The 18,770-nt window shown below is 39.3% G+C and overlaps 1 protein-coding gene across 4 annotated transcripts in view; it reads left to right on the top strand.

Annotated features, from left to right (window-relative positions):
* The window catches only part of arfip1 (ADP-ribosylation factor interacting protein 1 (arfaptin 1)), a 31,592-nt gene extending 13,770 nt beyond the window's left edge, over positions 1-17,822 (top strand). For 2 of the 4 annotated variants that reach the window (XM_036582982.1, XM_036582985.1), the window contains 8 exons: positions 196-294; positions 2,921-3,029; positions 6,763-6,864; positions 9,485-9,600; positions 11,615-11,836; positions 15,043-15,200; positions 15,477-15,651; positions 17,188-17,822. In XM_036582982.1, coding sequence (XP_036438875.1) covers positions 196-294; positions 2,921-3,029; positions 6,763-6,864; positions 9,485-9,600; positions 11,615-11,836; positions 15,043-15,200; positions 15,477-15,651; positions 17,188-17,343 — 1,137 coding nt within the window. In that variant the 3' untranslated portion in view covers positions 17,344-17,822. The remainder of the gene's footprint in view (positions 1-195; positions 295-2,920; positions 3,030-6,762; positions 6,865-9,484; positions 9,601-11,614; positions 11,837-15,042; positions 15,201-15,476; positions 15,652-17,187) is intronic. The other 2 variants (XM_036582983.1, XM_036582984.1) reach the window with 2 other exon arrangements.
* Positions 17,823-18,770: the final 948 nt, after the last annotated feature.

Genomic DNA, 18,770 nt, shown 5'->3' on the forward strand with positions numbered 1-18,770 from the left:
GTTAAATGATGGGTAAAGCAGCACTGAGGATAAAATTACTGTCCTCTGCAGTATCTATCTATGAGTCTAATACTGTGAACCCACATTTATGTAACATTCTTGAATGTGTAGGTTAGAAGGTAAATTGTCTTGAATGCCAGGCTGCCCGAGAGCCATGTTTGTGTGACCTCTCAGTACAAGTGTGTCCGTATGTAGGTGGCTATGGCAGAGGAGGCCCACAGAAGCCCAGCTGCTGAACTCTCAGTCACCAGCAACGGAGATGCAGACACGGGTCACGAAGAAGTGTTTCAGCAGGTAAGAAACAATCACTAAATGCTGCGCTTTCATGCTCACTCTTTATGTTTGCATTCAGTGGAATCAAAAGCAGATGCTCTGTGCTCCAGGCTTGGATAAATGTAAACACAGATGTAAAACCACTAAAAATTCTCCCTGGAATTGTTTCTGTTGGGATTCTGTATGATTCTCAAACCAGTCCTCAGTTTCTCTGAGCTAACTTGCAACACAAGGAATAGAACAAAATATAGACCATCTGTGTGTCCCTAGGGAACAGTTTGGTGCTAGATATGGATTTATCTTTGACATTTATTCTTGTATTCACTGGTACACTGCAAAAGGTCTGTACTCAAGGTTACACACGGACTCTTAGGCATCATGATGTCATAAAATCTTCATTTTAAAGTTGTAGCTGCTTCGCCCCAAGTTTAAGTTGCAGCTAATGGAACTCTTTGTTCAGAAGGCTGGATTGCTCTTGGCACACGATTGGTCACATAATTGCAAGTTCAAATAGTAGTATTTCATTGTCCCCTGAAAGGTTAGTTTGGTAGCAGCTGTGAATTTTAAAACCGACACACACAATTTATCTTTAAAGATGAGGAAAAGCTCCTTCTGATGTGTGCGAGGAAGTTTAAAGTTATCCCCTAGGGTGGATCTATAAGGGTGAGCTGTTTGAAAAGTAGTATTTATGAATATCAGTGGCTACACAGTCAGGATTTCTTTATCACAGCTGGGTAAGAAGTAAAAAGAAAAAAGAGGTAAGAGCACAATTTCCCTCCTTTGCATCTGCATGTGGTAGAGATCTGTTAGCTGAATCTAATTCTCTTTAACGTAATAGCCACTTTGTGAAGACTATCAAAAGTTTTCTAATTACCTAAGAAAAAAATCATGAGAGATTAAAGATATAATAGCAAATCTTATATTGTAGTTGACTTGTTATAAATTAGCATTAACACTAAGCCTACACCAGTGCATTGTTCTCTAGTAATTCTGATCATAAGGCTACATTTTTATCCATCCCTAATGCACTGAAGTGTTTAAATGCTTGTGCATTTAACCTGGTTACGTTGAAGCAGAGTGGCGTTTTGAAACATAATCCCCAATGGTCAGAATTACCTTGCTAGGAACAAATAGTTGACGGTTAAATGATCAAGGATGGAGGGTGACAGCTTTGCCGTGATAATTAGGCTCTATTTTAAGGCTCCTTATCTGTCAGACAGGATGCCTGCTGTAGCTATTGACCCCCTACTGTCCAGCCTTCTGCCTCTCATCCACTGTGCCAGACGTTGGCCTTTTTGTTCAGCACTGTCCAGCGAATAGTTTTGTTACACACTGAAAGCTCAAAGCCAAACCAAGTCCCCAGTCTGAAGGCAGATCACAAATCAGTTTAGGAATGCAGTAAATCATTATGCCAGCCTGATTGGAGGGCATCCTGAGTTGATCTCCAATGTGCTCGGATAGTAAGCATGTGTCGGAGTTCCTTCTGTTTTGGTTTGCTCATTCGCTGTTGCCATGCCAGATTGCCAGCGATAATGGACCAGCACATCCTAAAGCTGTGGGATTATGAGGACAGAGAAAGCAGTAAAAAGTGTTTCTGTAATCCACATTTATACACACTGACAGATGGTCAATGGGATTTCTCACACTGTCTGTTATTACACAGTGAAACCATGACATTGCTAGAATTTGGTAGGAACGAGCTTCTATGCTCTGTATTGAGGCAACATCGCCCTCTAGGGATGTGGAGGGCCGCATAAAAGTGCAGTGCTGTGGCCAGTGGGTCATATGTTATGTTATTCCGTGGACTGCATATGTACACTTTGTCTTGAGATCATAAAGTTGTATGCGAAGGTTTGAACACCCTTGGTCAACTTAAATGTTTTGTTGGTTTTCCAAGTGAAAATAAGTCAGCACTTCCTCTACAGAGTACACATTTAAATATGGCTTTTTCAGATTTTAGTGCACAGTTTCTGTTTATTTGCTGGAATTAGAAATTGGAAAAAATAAAACATAAAATAATGTTTGCTTGGGCTACATTTTAGGTTGTAATTTTTTTACAGCCAAATGTAATTGGACCAGAGGTGCCAAAACCTTTACATGGCTGTAACTGACAGACAAAAAATACTGAAGTTTGGAGAATGCAGAATTGTTTAAGACTCTATGGTTTTATATTGTCATTTACTGGTTGTGACCTCAATGTCTTGGCATGGTATTATAAATCGTTTACTATTTTGTCACTTTTAAAAAAAATATATTATTATTTAACTAAGAAAAGCACTGTGATTAAAAACCATTAAGATGTGTCCAAAGCAAGCAATGGATCTTAATTTAAAGTGAACAAACAAACAAAAAAACAAGTGTTACTATAATAAATTACTGACTGCTTGACCTAGCACCACTTCTTGAAGAGTGCATTTAAAGGATAATTGTTCCTGAAGTTTTACATCTGTGTTCATTCAGTATGCATTAAGACACACAAAAAAAATTCTGATGCTGTAGACGGTCATTTTTGCTTCTGTTTTTAAAATTATAGGTAGCTGTATCTATTAAAAAAGGTAACAATCCAAGCATATGATGGAAAACGTAAGAACTGACAGTGAAAGTGGATTGCATTGTCTTTTTAATCACTGTTTTGTTGTTTGTGAAGGACTTGTCACATGGCGTCTCCTCTGGACCAATCACATCACACACCCACAACGCACCAGACAGCTATGGAATGATGACGGAGGGTGTTGTTGAAGTTGGACCATACACAGGTGTGTGATCTGATTCCTCAGTACGTTCATTTCAGATTATGTGACATGCATTCCTGAAACATGTTACCAAATCTGTTTTGTTTGCTGTGTCAGTGTAGGGATGTGACTCAGTTTCACCATTCCTTGGTTTTCGTTTTTTTTTTGTGTAAGAGCAGTTCGCTTAAAGATGCTAAACAGTAATTATTAGCAAGCTGTGAGATAATGTGTATGTGCGCCATACTTTTCCAAATAAAGAGCTTTATTTGGCTCTTTGCAGCATCTGCAGCTGCTTCACTGCTCACCATCCTCTGCAATATAATGCTGTCTAAGCAAAAACAGTGACAGCTGCATTTTTAGCTAACTTTACTTAGCTATCTTCTAAGTGTCAAAGCTTTATGTGATTATTAGCTATCTACACTACTACCGAGCATTGACATATTGAATGTTGGGTTTTCAAAGTCTGATAAATTAAAACCTGAGTAGGGAGCTTACATGAAATGAAGTGAGTATTACAAGTTCATTTACAATCTGGTCTACTATGGTCAACTAACTGAATAGAGGTGAACTCTGCAGCTGAATAGGGGTGCAAATAGCTAGTCAGAAACATCCCTGCAGAACGAGTTATTTATTTTGCTTATTCAAAATCAACACTTAGCAGCTGCTCGACCCCTCTGGGGTGTTTTTTCCTCAAGGCTGAAGTTTGCTTCCTGTTCACCAGCTTCTTATTTGAATTTTCCATTCAACCTTAAATGGAGCAGAAGTTACAAGTTATGTCCATTTAAAGTGGAACAGAAAATTTGAATAGGAAGCTGGCTAACTTAAGCCTTGCGTTGTCTCCTCGCTCTGGTAATTGACACAAGTATGTTTGAAGCATTGGCACGATGTTAAGCAGTGTCAGTGTTCTGTCATTAGGGATGCAACTTTACATGGTATATTGGGAAACCATTTGCAATGCCACCTATGGTTCAACACGTACATGTGAACCATGGTATCACGATATGCCTGTTATTTTCCTGTAATTTCCAGAACTTCGAAAACTACTTGCATGTTGTACATTCAGATCCACAGAACATCTCTAGAGCCTGTGAGAATTTCCCTGCAGCTCTCTGTTTGCGAATACAAGCTGGAGAAGAGAGAAGGAACAAAAGACAGATAATCCCTCAGCTGCAACGCGTCATTGGCAAGACACAGAGAAGTTAAGGCTACCGTACACCGGCCGCAACGTGTCGCTTTGCGCAGTGTCCAAAAATTCTGAACCTTTATTTTGACCGAAGGTCTGCACATCGGCGCCGGCTCTCCGGCGGTGCTCATGACATCAGCAGCCACTCTTTAGATAAACAGACAAATACTATTGTTAAGTTATCTCAGCTAACCTTACTATCCTAGCCTTTCTCAGCTCTTATCTTTCAGCTCCAAAACAGGCAGTTTGTGAAGAGGTAGTAAACTGATACCAAGGGTGACAAGTGATGCTGATAGCTTTATTTTATTCTGTTAATACGAGTAAAATGTAAAAATTAACGTGAGCCTTGTGATTATCGGCTCTCCCTGCATTCTGTAGCAGCACTCTGCTACGTGACGCTGTGCTATGTGACATGGCATTGTGCGGTGGCCTTTACAATGTCCCCTCCTGCCCAGTTTCAGCAGCAAAGTCACTCCCAAACTCTATGAAACATCACAGAAAGAAATTGAAAACTAATTGACAGAGACAATCTGCCTAGCTCTCTTTAATTATTTAGAATAAAGAAGGCAAATCACCTCCAGGTTGTCAAAGCTAAGAAGCACTTGTAGTTTTAATGTTCTGTTGCATCCGTCACCATTTGATCTACCACTCTTTACTCATTATCATTGTACTCAACTGAGAAACCTCACCATGTCAGACAGCTTGGCTAGTCAACATTCCAAGGTAGACTAACCAAACTACTTTTTTGCCGGTGTGATAGCTGCGCAGGTTTTTTTTTTCGTTTTCTTAATAAATCACTATCCTTTTAATTGGTAGCATTTACATTTGTTTTTCTGACAGATGCATGCAATTATGTGTTATTTTTTCCTTTTTATTAGCAATGCAGTTGCAGGGGAGGAGTTCTAAAACCATTTTCTCAAATGCTGAGAAAATGACTGACTAAATCATTGTGTGTTTATTTTCACTGTTTCAATTATGTGTCTAGTGAATTAATGCAGTTATTAGTTTTGCACTGAACAGAAAAAGTCCTTTAAGTGCAGTAAAGGTAGATTAGTTTGCTTTTCTTTTTGACTAGCCTGAGAGCCTGGATGTGGTTTCAGTATTCTCTTTCCGAGGGTCCATTCAGTGCAAATCTAGAACCGCTTCATTTGTATGGCTCCACGTCATGCATCTGCACGAGTGAGCTGCAGAAAGAGGAGGGAATTTGAATTTGAAAAGCAAGATGTCCTCGTGCCTCTAATGAGTTGTGTGATCTTTATTCATTCGCTGTCCCCTTTCATTAGTGTCCCCTTGTACCGAGTGTGTGAATAAATTAGCTGGCCCCAACCTTGGCAACCTGTCCACTCTTGTGCATAATGACTGACCACCCACTCTTTTGTCACTTGTCGTTCTCGCCACATGTAGGTTGAGATTATCAGAAAACACTGACCTAGTCCACTGCCGTTTTTATTAATACTGACAAGGACTTTATCATTTTATGTGTTGAGAGCAAGAGATCAGTGGCACAGAGTATTGACAGATCCGACCATTTTTTCTTTAAAAATGAGCTCTTTTTATTTGTTGGAGGACTGAAACAGATGAAATATTTCTGCTGGCATCGACCCAGTGCTGAACCTGATATCAGATCAGTGCCATCTGTAAATTTTTTATATCTTTGCAGTCTTCTCAACTGTTTTAACTATTTTGTCTGAGTTGTGTAGTTTGTCTGTATGGGGGTAGAAACATACACGTCCCTGCTTGTTCCAGAAGGAGGATTCAAGCTGAGGCCCAGATATGTTTGGAGCATTCCTGCTTTACAGGGAACGTCCACCCAGAAAACATTTTCTCACATTTCTGTATCTGTTAGTGAGTGATGTTGCAGGAGAGAAACAATTTTTAAACTGCATTTAATTTGCATTAGGGTTGTCCCCGACTAAAGACTTCAGTAGTTGACTAGAAATCTTTTTTTTTTTTTTTTCTAAAGAATAGTTAGCGAGTAAATAATGCGTTGTTGAAATGCTGTGTTGAAAAACACTGGACAACAGATCTTAAATTTAGTTTAATATAAGCTTCCATGCTTACTGTGTATGTCATTGAGAATAGTATTGTAACAGCTTTGTAGCATTTGGCTTTTTATAGTCACTAGCTTGTCACTCACTCAGTCACTCATACATGTAGCAGTATGATGATTCTCCACAAGGGGCGCTATTAGCACTAGACATGCTTAAACATATTCACTTAAACTCACTCGCTACAGGACCCAAACTTTTGTTTACAGTAATATCTACAGTTTTAGCTATGATTTATAAACAAATAAGTAAAGAAACCAATAAACAAGTGCAGTTTACTGTCAGAACTGCCAGAAAGCCTCAGCTGTAGTTGAGATCAAGAACACTGTCTCATAAATAGTGCACATATTGGGGACACACCTAATCTATTCCAAAACCAGGAAACTGTTATTTGTTGTCTTCCAGAAAATTTGTTGTCCTCCTGCGTATCAGTGACTGACAAGCAAAGCCAGTTAAGAAATGAATTTCGGGTGCAGTCCTCCATTAACCATGCTTGCCTTGATTCTCCGCTACTGACCATTTCCAGGGTCGAAGAGCCAGCCCACCTCACCCACCATAGCGCCCAGTCCTGTGGCAGCTAGCCGGCTAGCTCGCACGGCCAGCGATAGTCAGGTGGAGACAGAAAAAGGTACCACAGCTATAACGCTGCAGCCTTGCTGAGATGCCTCTTCTACACTAACCAGACACTCGCTGTTCTGCTTCCTGCTTTGCCATCATAAGACCTTAAAGTTCACACAAAAAATCGCAGTGGCATCTGTTTTAAAACCATTATATTCTTTTGCGTTGACCTATAACACATTGGATTGGATGAATTAACAAAATTCGCAGCGTAGTAACGTCAGCTAGCGATTGTAGTATGAGTAATCTGTAATATGAAGACGATAGGCGTAGGGTCTTCTCTGTTTACTATCGCAGTGGGGCTCCTACACTGGCTGGAGTAGCACAGTAATGTTATCTAGCTATCATTCATAAAATCTGGCCTGTACAAAGTTAAGCTCTGTAAATAAATAGACTTTGTGCACAAAAGTATGCAGAACGGTGTTATTTAAGAATGAGTTAGCTTTTTGTTCACTTAGTTGAAACTTGAAATGACTGTGTAAGAAGGCCATCATTAATGGAAAGATTAAACTATGATAAAGTCCTTAATCAGCATATTTGCTGCATTTGACTATCAGCCTGAGTAAGTCCTGTAATTTAGCTAGATAATTTTAAGTGTAACATCTTTTTATTACACGTAGATCCATAAATAGAATATATAGCCTGGAACCTTGTGTTAAAGGCTCCTTTAGCCAAGACATGTCGATTCAGAATCAAAACTATTTTTTAAAGAATCTACAGTGGCAAATTTGAATTTTCAACTCTATGAATCATTTGTCCTGGATTCATTGAAGGTTTTGACAGATGTTTCATTCAAGGTTTTTGACAGATAAATCATGCTCGTAGTTTCTCTCTCCTCTCTGAATTTGAAGAAGCGTGTTATCCATCTCCTAAAATGGCTAACTTCCTGTGGCTGATTCAAGAAAAGCAATCCTAAGCTTGTCAAATTACCTTGCTTCTATCTCTCTCCCAGGACTGTTTTAATACTGTGCACTGCTTTGGCTGGCTGCCATTATCTTGGGGTTTCTAAAGTGCCTTCTTTCTTGGGTGCCTCTACTGGAAACTTCAATTTCTTCTTTGCACTTCTTGGAACTAATCTGACTGTTTACAGCTGTGGGAAATATTTGTCAAAATGTTTTGCTCAGTATTAATAATTTATACATGTACGTCGGTCAGTCACATCACTGACCCAGAATGCACCAACTTACTATGGAGTTCCTCAGACTTGTCATGTGTTGCTCCTACTATAACATCAACCTTTACTTCAAATTTAGTTTGATGTCAAACAACTTGCTTTAACATGTAGACCCATAAACCTGTAGGCATATTTTAAAAGGGGATTCCATCAGTTATTTGTAGTGGTAATGATGGGAACCAGACGACCAAAACATGTTATGTTTGCAAAAGCTACCTCACAGGAAGTTATTACATTAAATTATTAAGAGTACCCTCCCTGATGCCTGACACATTGTTTTATGATACCTTTGAAGCCAAAAGCTATTTTTAAAAATCTATTTTAGGCTGAATCCTCTTCATGGCGGAGAGGTTCGGACAGGATGTTGTCAGGCCACCACTGTTTTACCATTATCAACATTACATATCTGTATTAAAGCTCAAAAAATAAGTAGCTTCAATCTTTCTACTAACTTTTGGATAGTACATAAAATGGCTATAGTATGTTGTAGACTTCGCGACCCCTGGTCACTACCACTGTGAAGAAAATCCGAGTCAGTATGTTTCTCTACAGTGAACCATGTCACATCAAACCACTATCATGGTTGATGAATATTGTCCAGCCTTCCTTTTGCATATTGTGCAGCCCCCCTTAACAGTCAGTGGACAACTTTACCAGAGCTGGGAACAGGGCAGGGCAGAGGGCTCTCAGGCTAAAGCAATTATCAGATTAAAGTGATGTCTGTTATGACAGAGGAAGAGTAAATATCCTGGAAAAATTGACCTAGATCGACTAAATCAAGGGTGTGCCCAGGCCTGCTCTTTGGAGATCTGCCACCCTGCATAGTTGTGTTTGCACCCAGTTCAGCTAATCAAGAGGCATCCAGATGTGCCAGGTATGTTAGATTAGGGTGGTAGATTCCCACAAGCATGCTGGGACATTATTCATCAGAATGAGTTTGCGATTTTTCACTCACCCATCTTTCACTACATATCGCTGTTGTCGGAAGAAAACCTCGTATCTCCAAAATGTTAACTTTACAGAAAAAGGAAAAAAGCTACTTTACATTTAATGTCAGTGGAACCAGATTTTTTTTCCAAGTTGTTTTGGGTCATTTCTTTTAGTCCATTCTTCATAAAATTTACACACAAAGTAAAGGGCAACTGGCATTTTCAAATGAAAAGTGCATGCTAGCCTTCATCCTCCCAGCTCGGTAGCCTCGAGTCAGGGGGGGACTTAACTTGGTGGAACTGGTTATGACTAAACTGGGGAGAAAATTGTGTAAAGAATTTCTCTACAAGGTTTTCTTACAACAGAAACAGGAGAATATTTTCATAGTACACTGCAGAAAACTGCACTTTTGCCTACTTGGTATAGCAAGGTGTTAATGTTCAAGATGGGTGGAGGAAGAGTAGCTGTTCTACATTCTCTGTTGTTTTTTCAACTCATTTTGTCTATGAATGGATGTTGTTTTGAGCAGGCGGTATGAGAGGGCAGCAACAGAGCGGGTCGGTGGTCCTGGCCGATGATATGAAGAACCCTGCCATGGAAAAACTGGAGCTGGTCAGGAAGTGGAGCATTAACACTTATAAGGTGAGTAGCATACAGTCGATTACCATGCAGTTTTTTTTTTTGCTTTTTCCTGTGTATAGAAAAGATTAGAAACCCTGTTGACTTGAAATTCACTTATAATACAAGCCTGAGCAGTTGCTGAATTCCATGAATAAATTGCTGAAATACATGACTATATAATGTGAATTAGAAATTGCTGCAGTTACAATATAGCAGTATGAGTCTTAGGCTTAGTCACCAAGAAAGACAAGAGAGAATGTTAAATAAATGTTTGCTTTTCACTTGCTGTAAGCTGAACACCCAGTCATATGTAAAAGTTTTGGCACTACTGATCATTATTAAAATAAAAGAAATAATTTCATTTAAATATCATTAAATTATTATGATTAATTATTGGTCAAAATCCCAGTTTCATGCATTTTTAGGTCCCAAAAAGAAGACATACTGAAAAAAGAGGACGTACCAGAATGTAACTAAATGCTACTGGTCAAACCTCTAATTACAGGTTTTGTTGATTTCCTAAGTGAAAATAAATTAATGCATTCTCTACAGGGAACACAGTTCTGCACATTTTAATATACAATTAGTTTTTAATTGCTGAGTGTAACGTTTTGGAGAGGAAAAACTAACTATTTGGAGAGGAAAATGAACTATAGCCTGTTCAAAAGTTATGGTACATTTTTAAAATTTTTCCTAATATGTTAATCTCAGCAAATAACTGTGCCATATGTAGAAAAATGTCATATTGCCAAGTGTGTTTCCTGAAAAAGGAACTTGCTTTCTTTTAGAAAATCAACAAAACATGTAAATTGACTGGACGTGTTGAAATATTTGCATGTTACTGTTTTTACAAGCTGCAGTTCTGTTGTCCTCTGCTGAAACTGTCTACAATTTGCACACTGCTGACATTTTCACATCAGTGTTCACACTAGCAAAAATTGGGTGGCATTTCCCATTTATCAGCGAATAACGTTGATGTTATATAGCTTTGTGTTTGCTTCTTCATACATAAAAGCAGACTTGGTGCTGTCTTGAGAAAGGAAGCGTGAAAAATGCATTGATGCAGAAGTGCCAGAAACTGTGATATGTTTTTGAGAAAGTGTATATTTGTATGTTTATTTTCTTAATAAAGGAAAATGTACCCTTGTTAGATATTTCTCCCTAATTATTCAAGTTAGGTAAAGCTTGTAAACTACACAGACATAATGCACCTGAACATACTCTGCACATCATCACATAGTCTATGACTGTATCTAAGGTCTGAAAATACACAGAGTTAGGTAAATACCTGTTCATTCTAATTGTGATGTCTGTTATTTTCTGAGGTGATCAGCTAGAGGTGGGCGATGTGATGATATTTGATCATTATCATGATAATTCTTGTTATTGTGAAAATAGTATTGTTTATTTTGATTAAAATTCAGTATCACCACATTTTTAAAATATATCGCAGTGTCTCACTATCAGATGCTATTTAATTTAGCATTAATAAAGTCCTTGAACCCATGCTTCCCGAGTACTGCTACTCAGTGTTAAAAGACTGTCTTACAAACCTGACAGCTCATTTTTGTTAGGACTGTTTTGTTCTGTTTTCTTCTTAAATGACAACAAAGGGAATCCTGCACATTAGATAATAATAAACCTATACATATAAACGCTGACCAGTCAGAAAGCATGTTTAGTCCAAGAAATCTTCTGACAAAATAGAAGAGAACCACGAAAACTAACTGTTCAGCAGTAGGAGCAGTTATTTTATAGGAATTATATAATGAATATACTGTTCATTATATATAACAGCAAATATATAGTTTAAAAAAAATCACTAAAACTTGTGGGCTATTTCTTGCTATGTTGATATCACACTATACCAGAATAGACAATATTTCACCCAGCTTTAGTTCCAGGCAATCTCCCCCGCTGAAATTGGCCTTTGACTTTACTTGTCAGAGCTGATGCCTGTCCTTTCAGTGATTCCTCCTGTGTCCACTCCTTCCCTTTCTTTGTGCTTAACTTTGCTGTACTACGTTTCCCACAGTGCACTAAACAGATCCTGTCAGAGAAGCTGGGCCGTGGTTCGCGTACTGTGGATTTGGAACTGGAGGCACAGATCGAGGTTCTCCGCGACAACAAGCGCAAGTACGAGCACGTGGTCAAACTAGCACAGACGCTGGCCAATCAGCTGGCGCAGATGATGCAGACGCAGCGGCAGCTGGGCGATGCCTTTGCCGACCTCAGCCTCAAATCGCCCGAGCTTCATGTGAGTATGAGCAGTGATCTCATGTTGAAATAGTGTTAAAGCCTGTAATGTGGTCACATTATTAAACTGTGGGTGTCTCATATTGGGCTTTCAAGTTGCACAATCCTCAGCAGTCAGCAGTCACTGCAGCACTAACATAGAGCTGAACAATTTGGAAAAATGCCTTATAGTGATTTTATGGACTGTTTTGCGGCTGCAGTTTTGTACTTTTCAAAAACGATTAAAAATGGTGAATCTTGAATGATGAAAAAAATTTTGAATATTCCGTCTGAGATTACGGCTCATGGTTTACTAAACTAACAGTAGTCTGTCTAAATGTATCATTATACAAAACGAACTCTGGCCTGTGGGCACAGCCACAAGTTGTGTATGTATCATGCCAAGTTGTTAGTACCCTCTTTGATCATTTGACAAAGTATAACAAACAGATTAACTAAATTAATGCATAATAATGTGTTCCTCTCATCCAGATGCCCTATATTGCCAAAAGTATTCACTCACCCATCCAAATCATTGAATTCAGGTGTTCCAATCACTCCCATGGCCACAGGTGTATAAAACCAAGCACCTAGGCATGCAGACTGCTTCTACAAACATTTGTGAAAGAATGGGTCGCTCTCAGGAGCTCAGTGAATTCCAGCATGGTACCGTGATAGGATGCCACCTGTGCAACAAGTCCAGTCGTGAAATTTCCTCACCACTAAATATTCCACAGTCAACTGTCAGTGGTATTATAACAAAGTGAAAGCGAATGGGAACGACAGCAACTCAGCCACGAAGTGGTAGGCCACGTAAAATGAAAGAGCGGGGTCAGCGGATGCTGAGGCGCATAGTGCGCAGAGGTCGCCAACTTTCTGCAGAGTCGCTACAGACCTCCAAACTTCATGTGGCCTTCAGATTAGCTCAAGAACAGTGCATAGAGAGCTTCATGGAATGGGTTTCCATGGCCAAGCAGCTGCATCCAAGCCTTACATCATCAAGTGCAATGCAAAGCGTCGAATGCAGTGGTGTAAAGAGCCGCCACTGGACTCTAGAGCAGTGGAGACGTGTTCTCTGGAGTGACGAATCACGCTTCTCCGTCTGGCAATCCGATGGACGAGTCTGGGTTTGGCGGTTGCCAGGAGAACGGTACTTGTCTGACTGCATTGTGCCAAGTGTAAAGTTTGGTGGAGGGGGGACTATGGTGTGGGGTTGTTTTTCAGGAGTTGGGCTCGGCCCCTTAGTTCCAGTGAAAGGAACTCTTAATGCTTCAGCAGACCAAGAGATTTTGGACAATTTCATGCTCCCAAGTTTGTGGGAACAGTTTAGGGATGGCCCCTTTCTGTTCCAACATGACTGTGCACCAGTGCACAAAGCAAGGTCCATAAAGACATGGATGAGCGAGTTTGGTGTGGCCTGCACAGAGTCCTGACCTCAACCCAATAGAACACTTTGGGATCATTAGAGCGGAGACTGTGAGCCAGGCCTTTTCGTCCAACATCAGCGTCTGAGCTCACAAATGCACTTCTGGAAGAATGGTCAAAAATTCCCATGAACACACTCCTAACCGTTGTGGAAAGCCTTCCCAGAAGAGTTGAAGCTGTTATAGCTGCAAAGGGTGGTTCGACATCATATTAAACCCCATGGATTAAGAATGGGATGTCACTCAAGTTCATATGCGTGTGAAGGCGGACGAGCGAATACTTTTTGGCAATATAGTGTATGTCCAGCTTTATCCGCAAACCACATGGCTGTAGGTTGTTATTGAAATAAAGTTTTCCAGGACCAAAGTTGAGAAGCACTGAGCTGAACTTTTATGTTTATTTCAGGTCCTTTAGGCCGTTAAGTATAATGAAATCAAGGATCTGATACCAATGCTTGAAACCCCATTTATGGGTCTTGAACTTAAATATAGGTTTTAGACTTAAACAATACAGTAGACACTGTTTACTACAAAGTCTTTTCTTTTATGGCCTCTGTCTGTCAGGCCTTTTTTATTTAAAGGGTTTGTGAAGGCCTTGCGAATTAATGGAATTAAAGATGATCTGTTCTTCACTGTCTCTGTACAGGGACATTTTTTGCCTCCCAGACTTTAATAAGCAGTAAAAAAGGAGATGAGTCAGAGTTTATAAGCATAATTCATCTCCCTTCAGAATTTGCACAGGGAAAAATGTCCCTAATCCTTTCAAAGAACAAAGGAATAATGACAGATGTTTATGATATAGTTGTAAAATCTGGATGGAAACATATATACAAAGTCATGAGGAATTTATTCATGCAAGTTTTAATCAAGAATGCTCTGGTCCACTTCATTATTGATACAGGAGGCAGGGATTGTGGCAATCACCTTTTTATTTATGCGTGGTTTATGGACCATTGCATTATTGATGAATACAGAACAACAGCAAATATTGAATACTTTATGCTTTGTTTTCCGTGGAAGGGTACCTTGAGTGGTGAGTGTGTGAAGATTAAGCAGTTTTTAGTATCTTCTCTGTTAAGGCTGTTGTCACTGATTTTGGTTTTAAGAAGCTACAAAATAGAGACTTCCGATGTTGGTTGTTGGTCACATAATAACTGACCAAATTTATGTTGTTAAAAATTTTCAGTTAAACTCAAATAAACAGCAAAGTCTTAAATATTAAAAATCTGAAACAGCTGCTGTATTCAGTTCTTTGCAAACGTTTCAGGGACTTGAGAAAATTATGTTAAAGAAAACTGTTTATCTAGGTAACAAGCATCCCATTTTGCTAATATTAGAATAAAGACAAACACAGTAAGTGGGGATTTTACATATGTTGATGTTTGTTTAACTATGTTCAAAAAAAAGTTTGCAAGTGTAGTAAAACTTGCCACATCCATTCTTATATGCAGACGTCTCACAGACTTGGCTTGTAACTCACTCTCTCCATCACCTACGATTAGCAGGCTGAAGATTTTCCCACAAAGGGGCGCTATTAGTACTCCGGTAGCTTTTAGTGGTTCATAAGAGCTGTACTTTGCTTTTTGACCTTCTTAGACCTTGGAGAGGATCTGGCCTTTTTGCTTATTGTCTGGAATTTGTATACAAATACAGTCCAAATGTAAATAGAATTGCTTAACAGTTAGATCTAACTATACGTCAGATGCTTTTTGGTCACTTGGCAAATGTGTTAAGTGAACCAAAGATGATGATTTAGGTAAGACGAGTAAATGGGCTAAATAATATGTGTTCTTTTCCTTTCTAGGAGGAGTTTGGCTACAATGCTGAGACCCAAAAACTTCTGTCCAAAAATGGGGAGACCCTTTTAGGCGCTATCCAGTTCTTCATCGCCAGCGTGAATACACTGGTAGATAAAACCATTGAGGACACCATGATCAACATCAAACAGTACGAGGCAGCAAGGTATGATCCTTTATTTAGGAAATATTGCATCATACTAATAATGATGAGTTGCTTCATAAATGTTTCATGTCTATCATAACGGCCATCCTGGGGGAAAATAATATGGTGTTATGATGAGCCTGATCTTATTATTAAGCAGATTGTCATGATAAGCATCACTGTGTTCTGATGTAGCCAGCAAAAGGCAAACAAAACCACTCTGGCTTGCTTAAAAAGCCTGTAAGTAAAATTACACCAAAGAGTGATACTCATTTCAAACTCTTCTGTTTTCTGCAGGATCGAATACGATGCATATCGTACAGATCTAGAGGAGCTGAACTTGGGCCCACGTGATGCCACCACCCTTCCCAAAATCGAGCAGTCTCAGATGCATTTCCAAATCCACCGTGAGAAATATGAGAAGATGCGCAATGACGTCTCTGTCAAACTTAAGTTTCTGGAGGAGAATAAGGTAATTCTTTTGATGGGGTCACTGGGTGTAACTTGTATGTAGTGAAGCTATCTCTCACTCAGAACTTTCCTTGTTGACCAAGAGGCCCAGTTTTCAGCTAAAAACAGTCGACTATCACACACCCTTTCGCATGTTGTTATTATTTAATAAAATTAAACTGTATATACATGTAATGTTCTGTTCTTTTTTTACTCTTTTACTCTTGTTACGGGGTATTAATAATCTGTGGTAGAGCAGCATAAGCAGGACAGTCAAAAACATTGCACTAGTTATTTTAAATATCGCCCTGGCCTAATCTATAGTCCATTTGCTGTACTATCTACAGTTTTTATCTGTAATTCTCTTGTGAACATTGTAAACGAACAAAGAAATACATAAGAAAATAAATAAATAAATGGACTTGCAGAATTTTTGGCAACAAAGAATTTTAGAATTATACTGAGCAGCTTTATTCTGTAGTGAATCATACTAAAATGGTTTTATGAGATTTTATATAATGACACAATAAAGGAAAAGCCAATATAAAGGGTCCGTATGAGCTGCAAGAACAGCTTTAGTCAGTGGCTTTCCCTGAAAGGTCCAAATCGAGTTAACCATGCCAGTAAATGCCCCCACACAGCATAGCGGAGCCATCAGACGTCCTCACTTTAGGGGTCAAGCATTCAGGGCTGTACCATTTTCTTACTGTACGCTGCACATGCACTCGCCCAGTTGCAGAGAATATGAATATTGACTCATCTGACCATATTGTTTCTTAGATGCATCGCGATGCGGATGTGAACGATTCTGAATCGATTTACAAATATCAAAAATCGATTTTCAAATTTTAATTTTTTGTTTTACGAGGCTGAAGTCGCTTCTTATTCGCCAGCTTCTTTAGTGTGTGACAGTCTCTCGTTGCAGATTTAATGTACCAGGAAACCAACTGTGGTGCTTATAAATGCAAATAAGTCCATTCATCTCCAAATGTTCGGCTTAAATCTCTCAGCAATCAACCCCCCCCCACTCTCTACAACAACACCAAAACCAAAGTTATAAAATCACCAAAGAAAACGTGTAGGACGGTTGTAACGTGCTGCGTGGACGTCCATTACCACTGGATTCAATGTCACCTCACCGTAACAGCGCATTTTATCGCAGATGAGTGGCAGCAGTTTCTCCAAACAAGAGCAGTGAATGAGAGCCTTCTAGTTCGCTTACCACATCACTTCTATCTGATTTTTTAATGAAAGATATTGGAAGTAAATTCATTATGGATCATTACAAATACTTTGCTTTAAAAGTACCAAGTCCTCACACAGTGAGAAAATAGAAATCATGTATAGAAAAAAAAAGATGCATCGATAATCGTTTTATAATCGCATCGCAGCCCTCAGAATCGTAATGGAATAGAATCGTGAGGTGCCTAGAAATTCCCACCCCTAGTATATAATATCACATTTGAATTATTTTGTTTAAATTAATCAGCTGCCAGTTAATGTATTCATAGTAATGTTGTGTTACCACATTCATGGTTATTTTCTTTCTTGTGATCAGGTGAAAGTTTTGCACAATCAGCTGATCCTCTTCCACAACGCCATCGCTGCCTACTTCGCTGGCAACCAGCAGCATCTGGAACAGACGCTCAAACAGTTCCACATCAAACTGAAAATGCCTGGGGGGGACATCCCGTCCTGGCTAGAGGAGCACTGATCCATTAAAACCCCTCTATAATCAAGGCAGGTGGTATGATCCAGGAAGGAGAGGGAGGCTGGAAGTTGTTCAAGCACTCCTTAGATTCAAAAACTGAAAAAGTAAAAAACAAACAAAAAAAAACAAGCCTCTCTTCTTGCCCTGTCTCTTTTTTCACTTCAGGACACTAAACCTGTCAGGAAATGTAAAGAAAGTTGAGTATGGGGGTAGGGGGGAAAAGATAAAAAATAAGCCTAACAAAGAAATATTTATCTTTCTCCCTATTCTTCTCTTTGAACTCGTTTGGTTTTTAAACGAATGCTTCTCTCCTTTTGTCTGGGAGAGGGATTTTTTACTCTGGTTGGGGGTGAAGAGTGGTCTTGAGATATTCTTTCTAAATCAAGAGACATGCACTTTGTGGTATATGACAAATCTAATAGCGAATTGTATAAAAAAAAAAAGGTCCATGAATGTAACCCAGTGTCTAAGGAGAAAAAAAATCCATGACCACCTCTTAGAGCTCAATGCCCTTTTCTACTCCATCTCATTGCTATTCTACTTTACTTCATTTACCAAAATGGGTGAAAGTGATAGTGCTAATAGACTTATCCATGTGCCACCCACAAATATATTCTTTCGTAGTAACTGTTGCAAGATTGGAAAAGAGTTGCAGAACAAAAAATAAGAGCGACAGTTGTTGGGTTGAAAGGGATTTTTGCTAACATTCTCAAAAGCTATAGAAGAACATATTTGTGGGCGGAGCTTGGACAAGTCAATTGCTATGTTATTTTCATCACTATCATTGATCTGGGAACCCAAAGTCTTGTCCCACACCAATCCTGGCTGAGATTCTGGGAGCAAACCACTTCTAACTCCACCCTCTTCACCTCCTCTGAAAATCCGCCCTTTCCGTTAAGTGTGGTGCACGAGTCCATGATATTCCCAGACTTCAGGAAACTCGCTATATTTTTGGAGACGTCTTTTTTGGGATTCTTCTGATATGGACAGGCGTGTTACAGTGAGGATGCCAAGGTGTACGTATTGGAATATTAGAAACATGGATGGGATAAGCAGCGAGGAGGACAAGTACTTCGTCTTTGGCTTTACAGCTTTCCACATTCGATATTAATTATTCAAGTTAACTTTTGTAATTTTTCTGGGTGAGGGAGAAGAAACTGGGCCTTATCTTTGTAACTTTAACGTGCCTTTCTCTGTCAATCATGCTCGGTTTTGTCAGGTCTTGCACAAGAACGAGGCTTGCACTGCCATGGACCAACACGTTAACATATATATGCGTACAGTATATCTGTACACATATATTTCATAGCAAAAGACCAGCAGTTTGTTCACTCCTCTGTTGACTTGACTTTACACGTCGGTTGCATTTTCCTCTAAACCACTCCTTCCTGGTCCTCAATTTGCATTCCAGTCAGTAGACAGTTGCTAAA

The sequence above is a fragment of the Colossoma macropomum genome, unplaced genomic scaffold, assembly GCF_904425465.1.
Source record: "Colossoma macropomum unplaced genomic scaffold, Colossoma_macropomum, whole genome shotgun sequence".
NCBI classification, from domain to species: domain Eukaryota; kingdom Metazoa; phylum Chordata; class Actinopteri; order Characiformes; family Serrasalmidae; genus Colossoma; species Colossoma macropomum.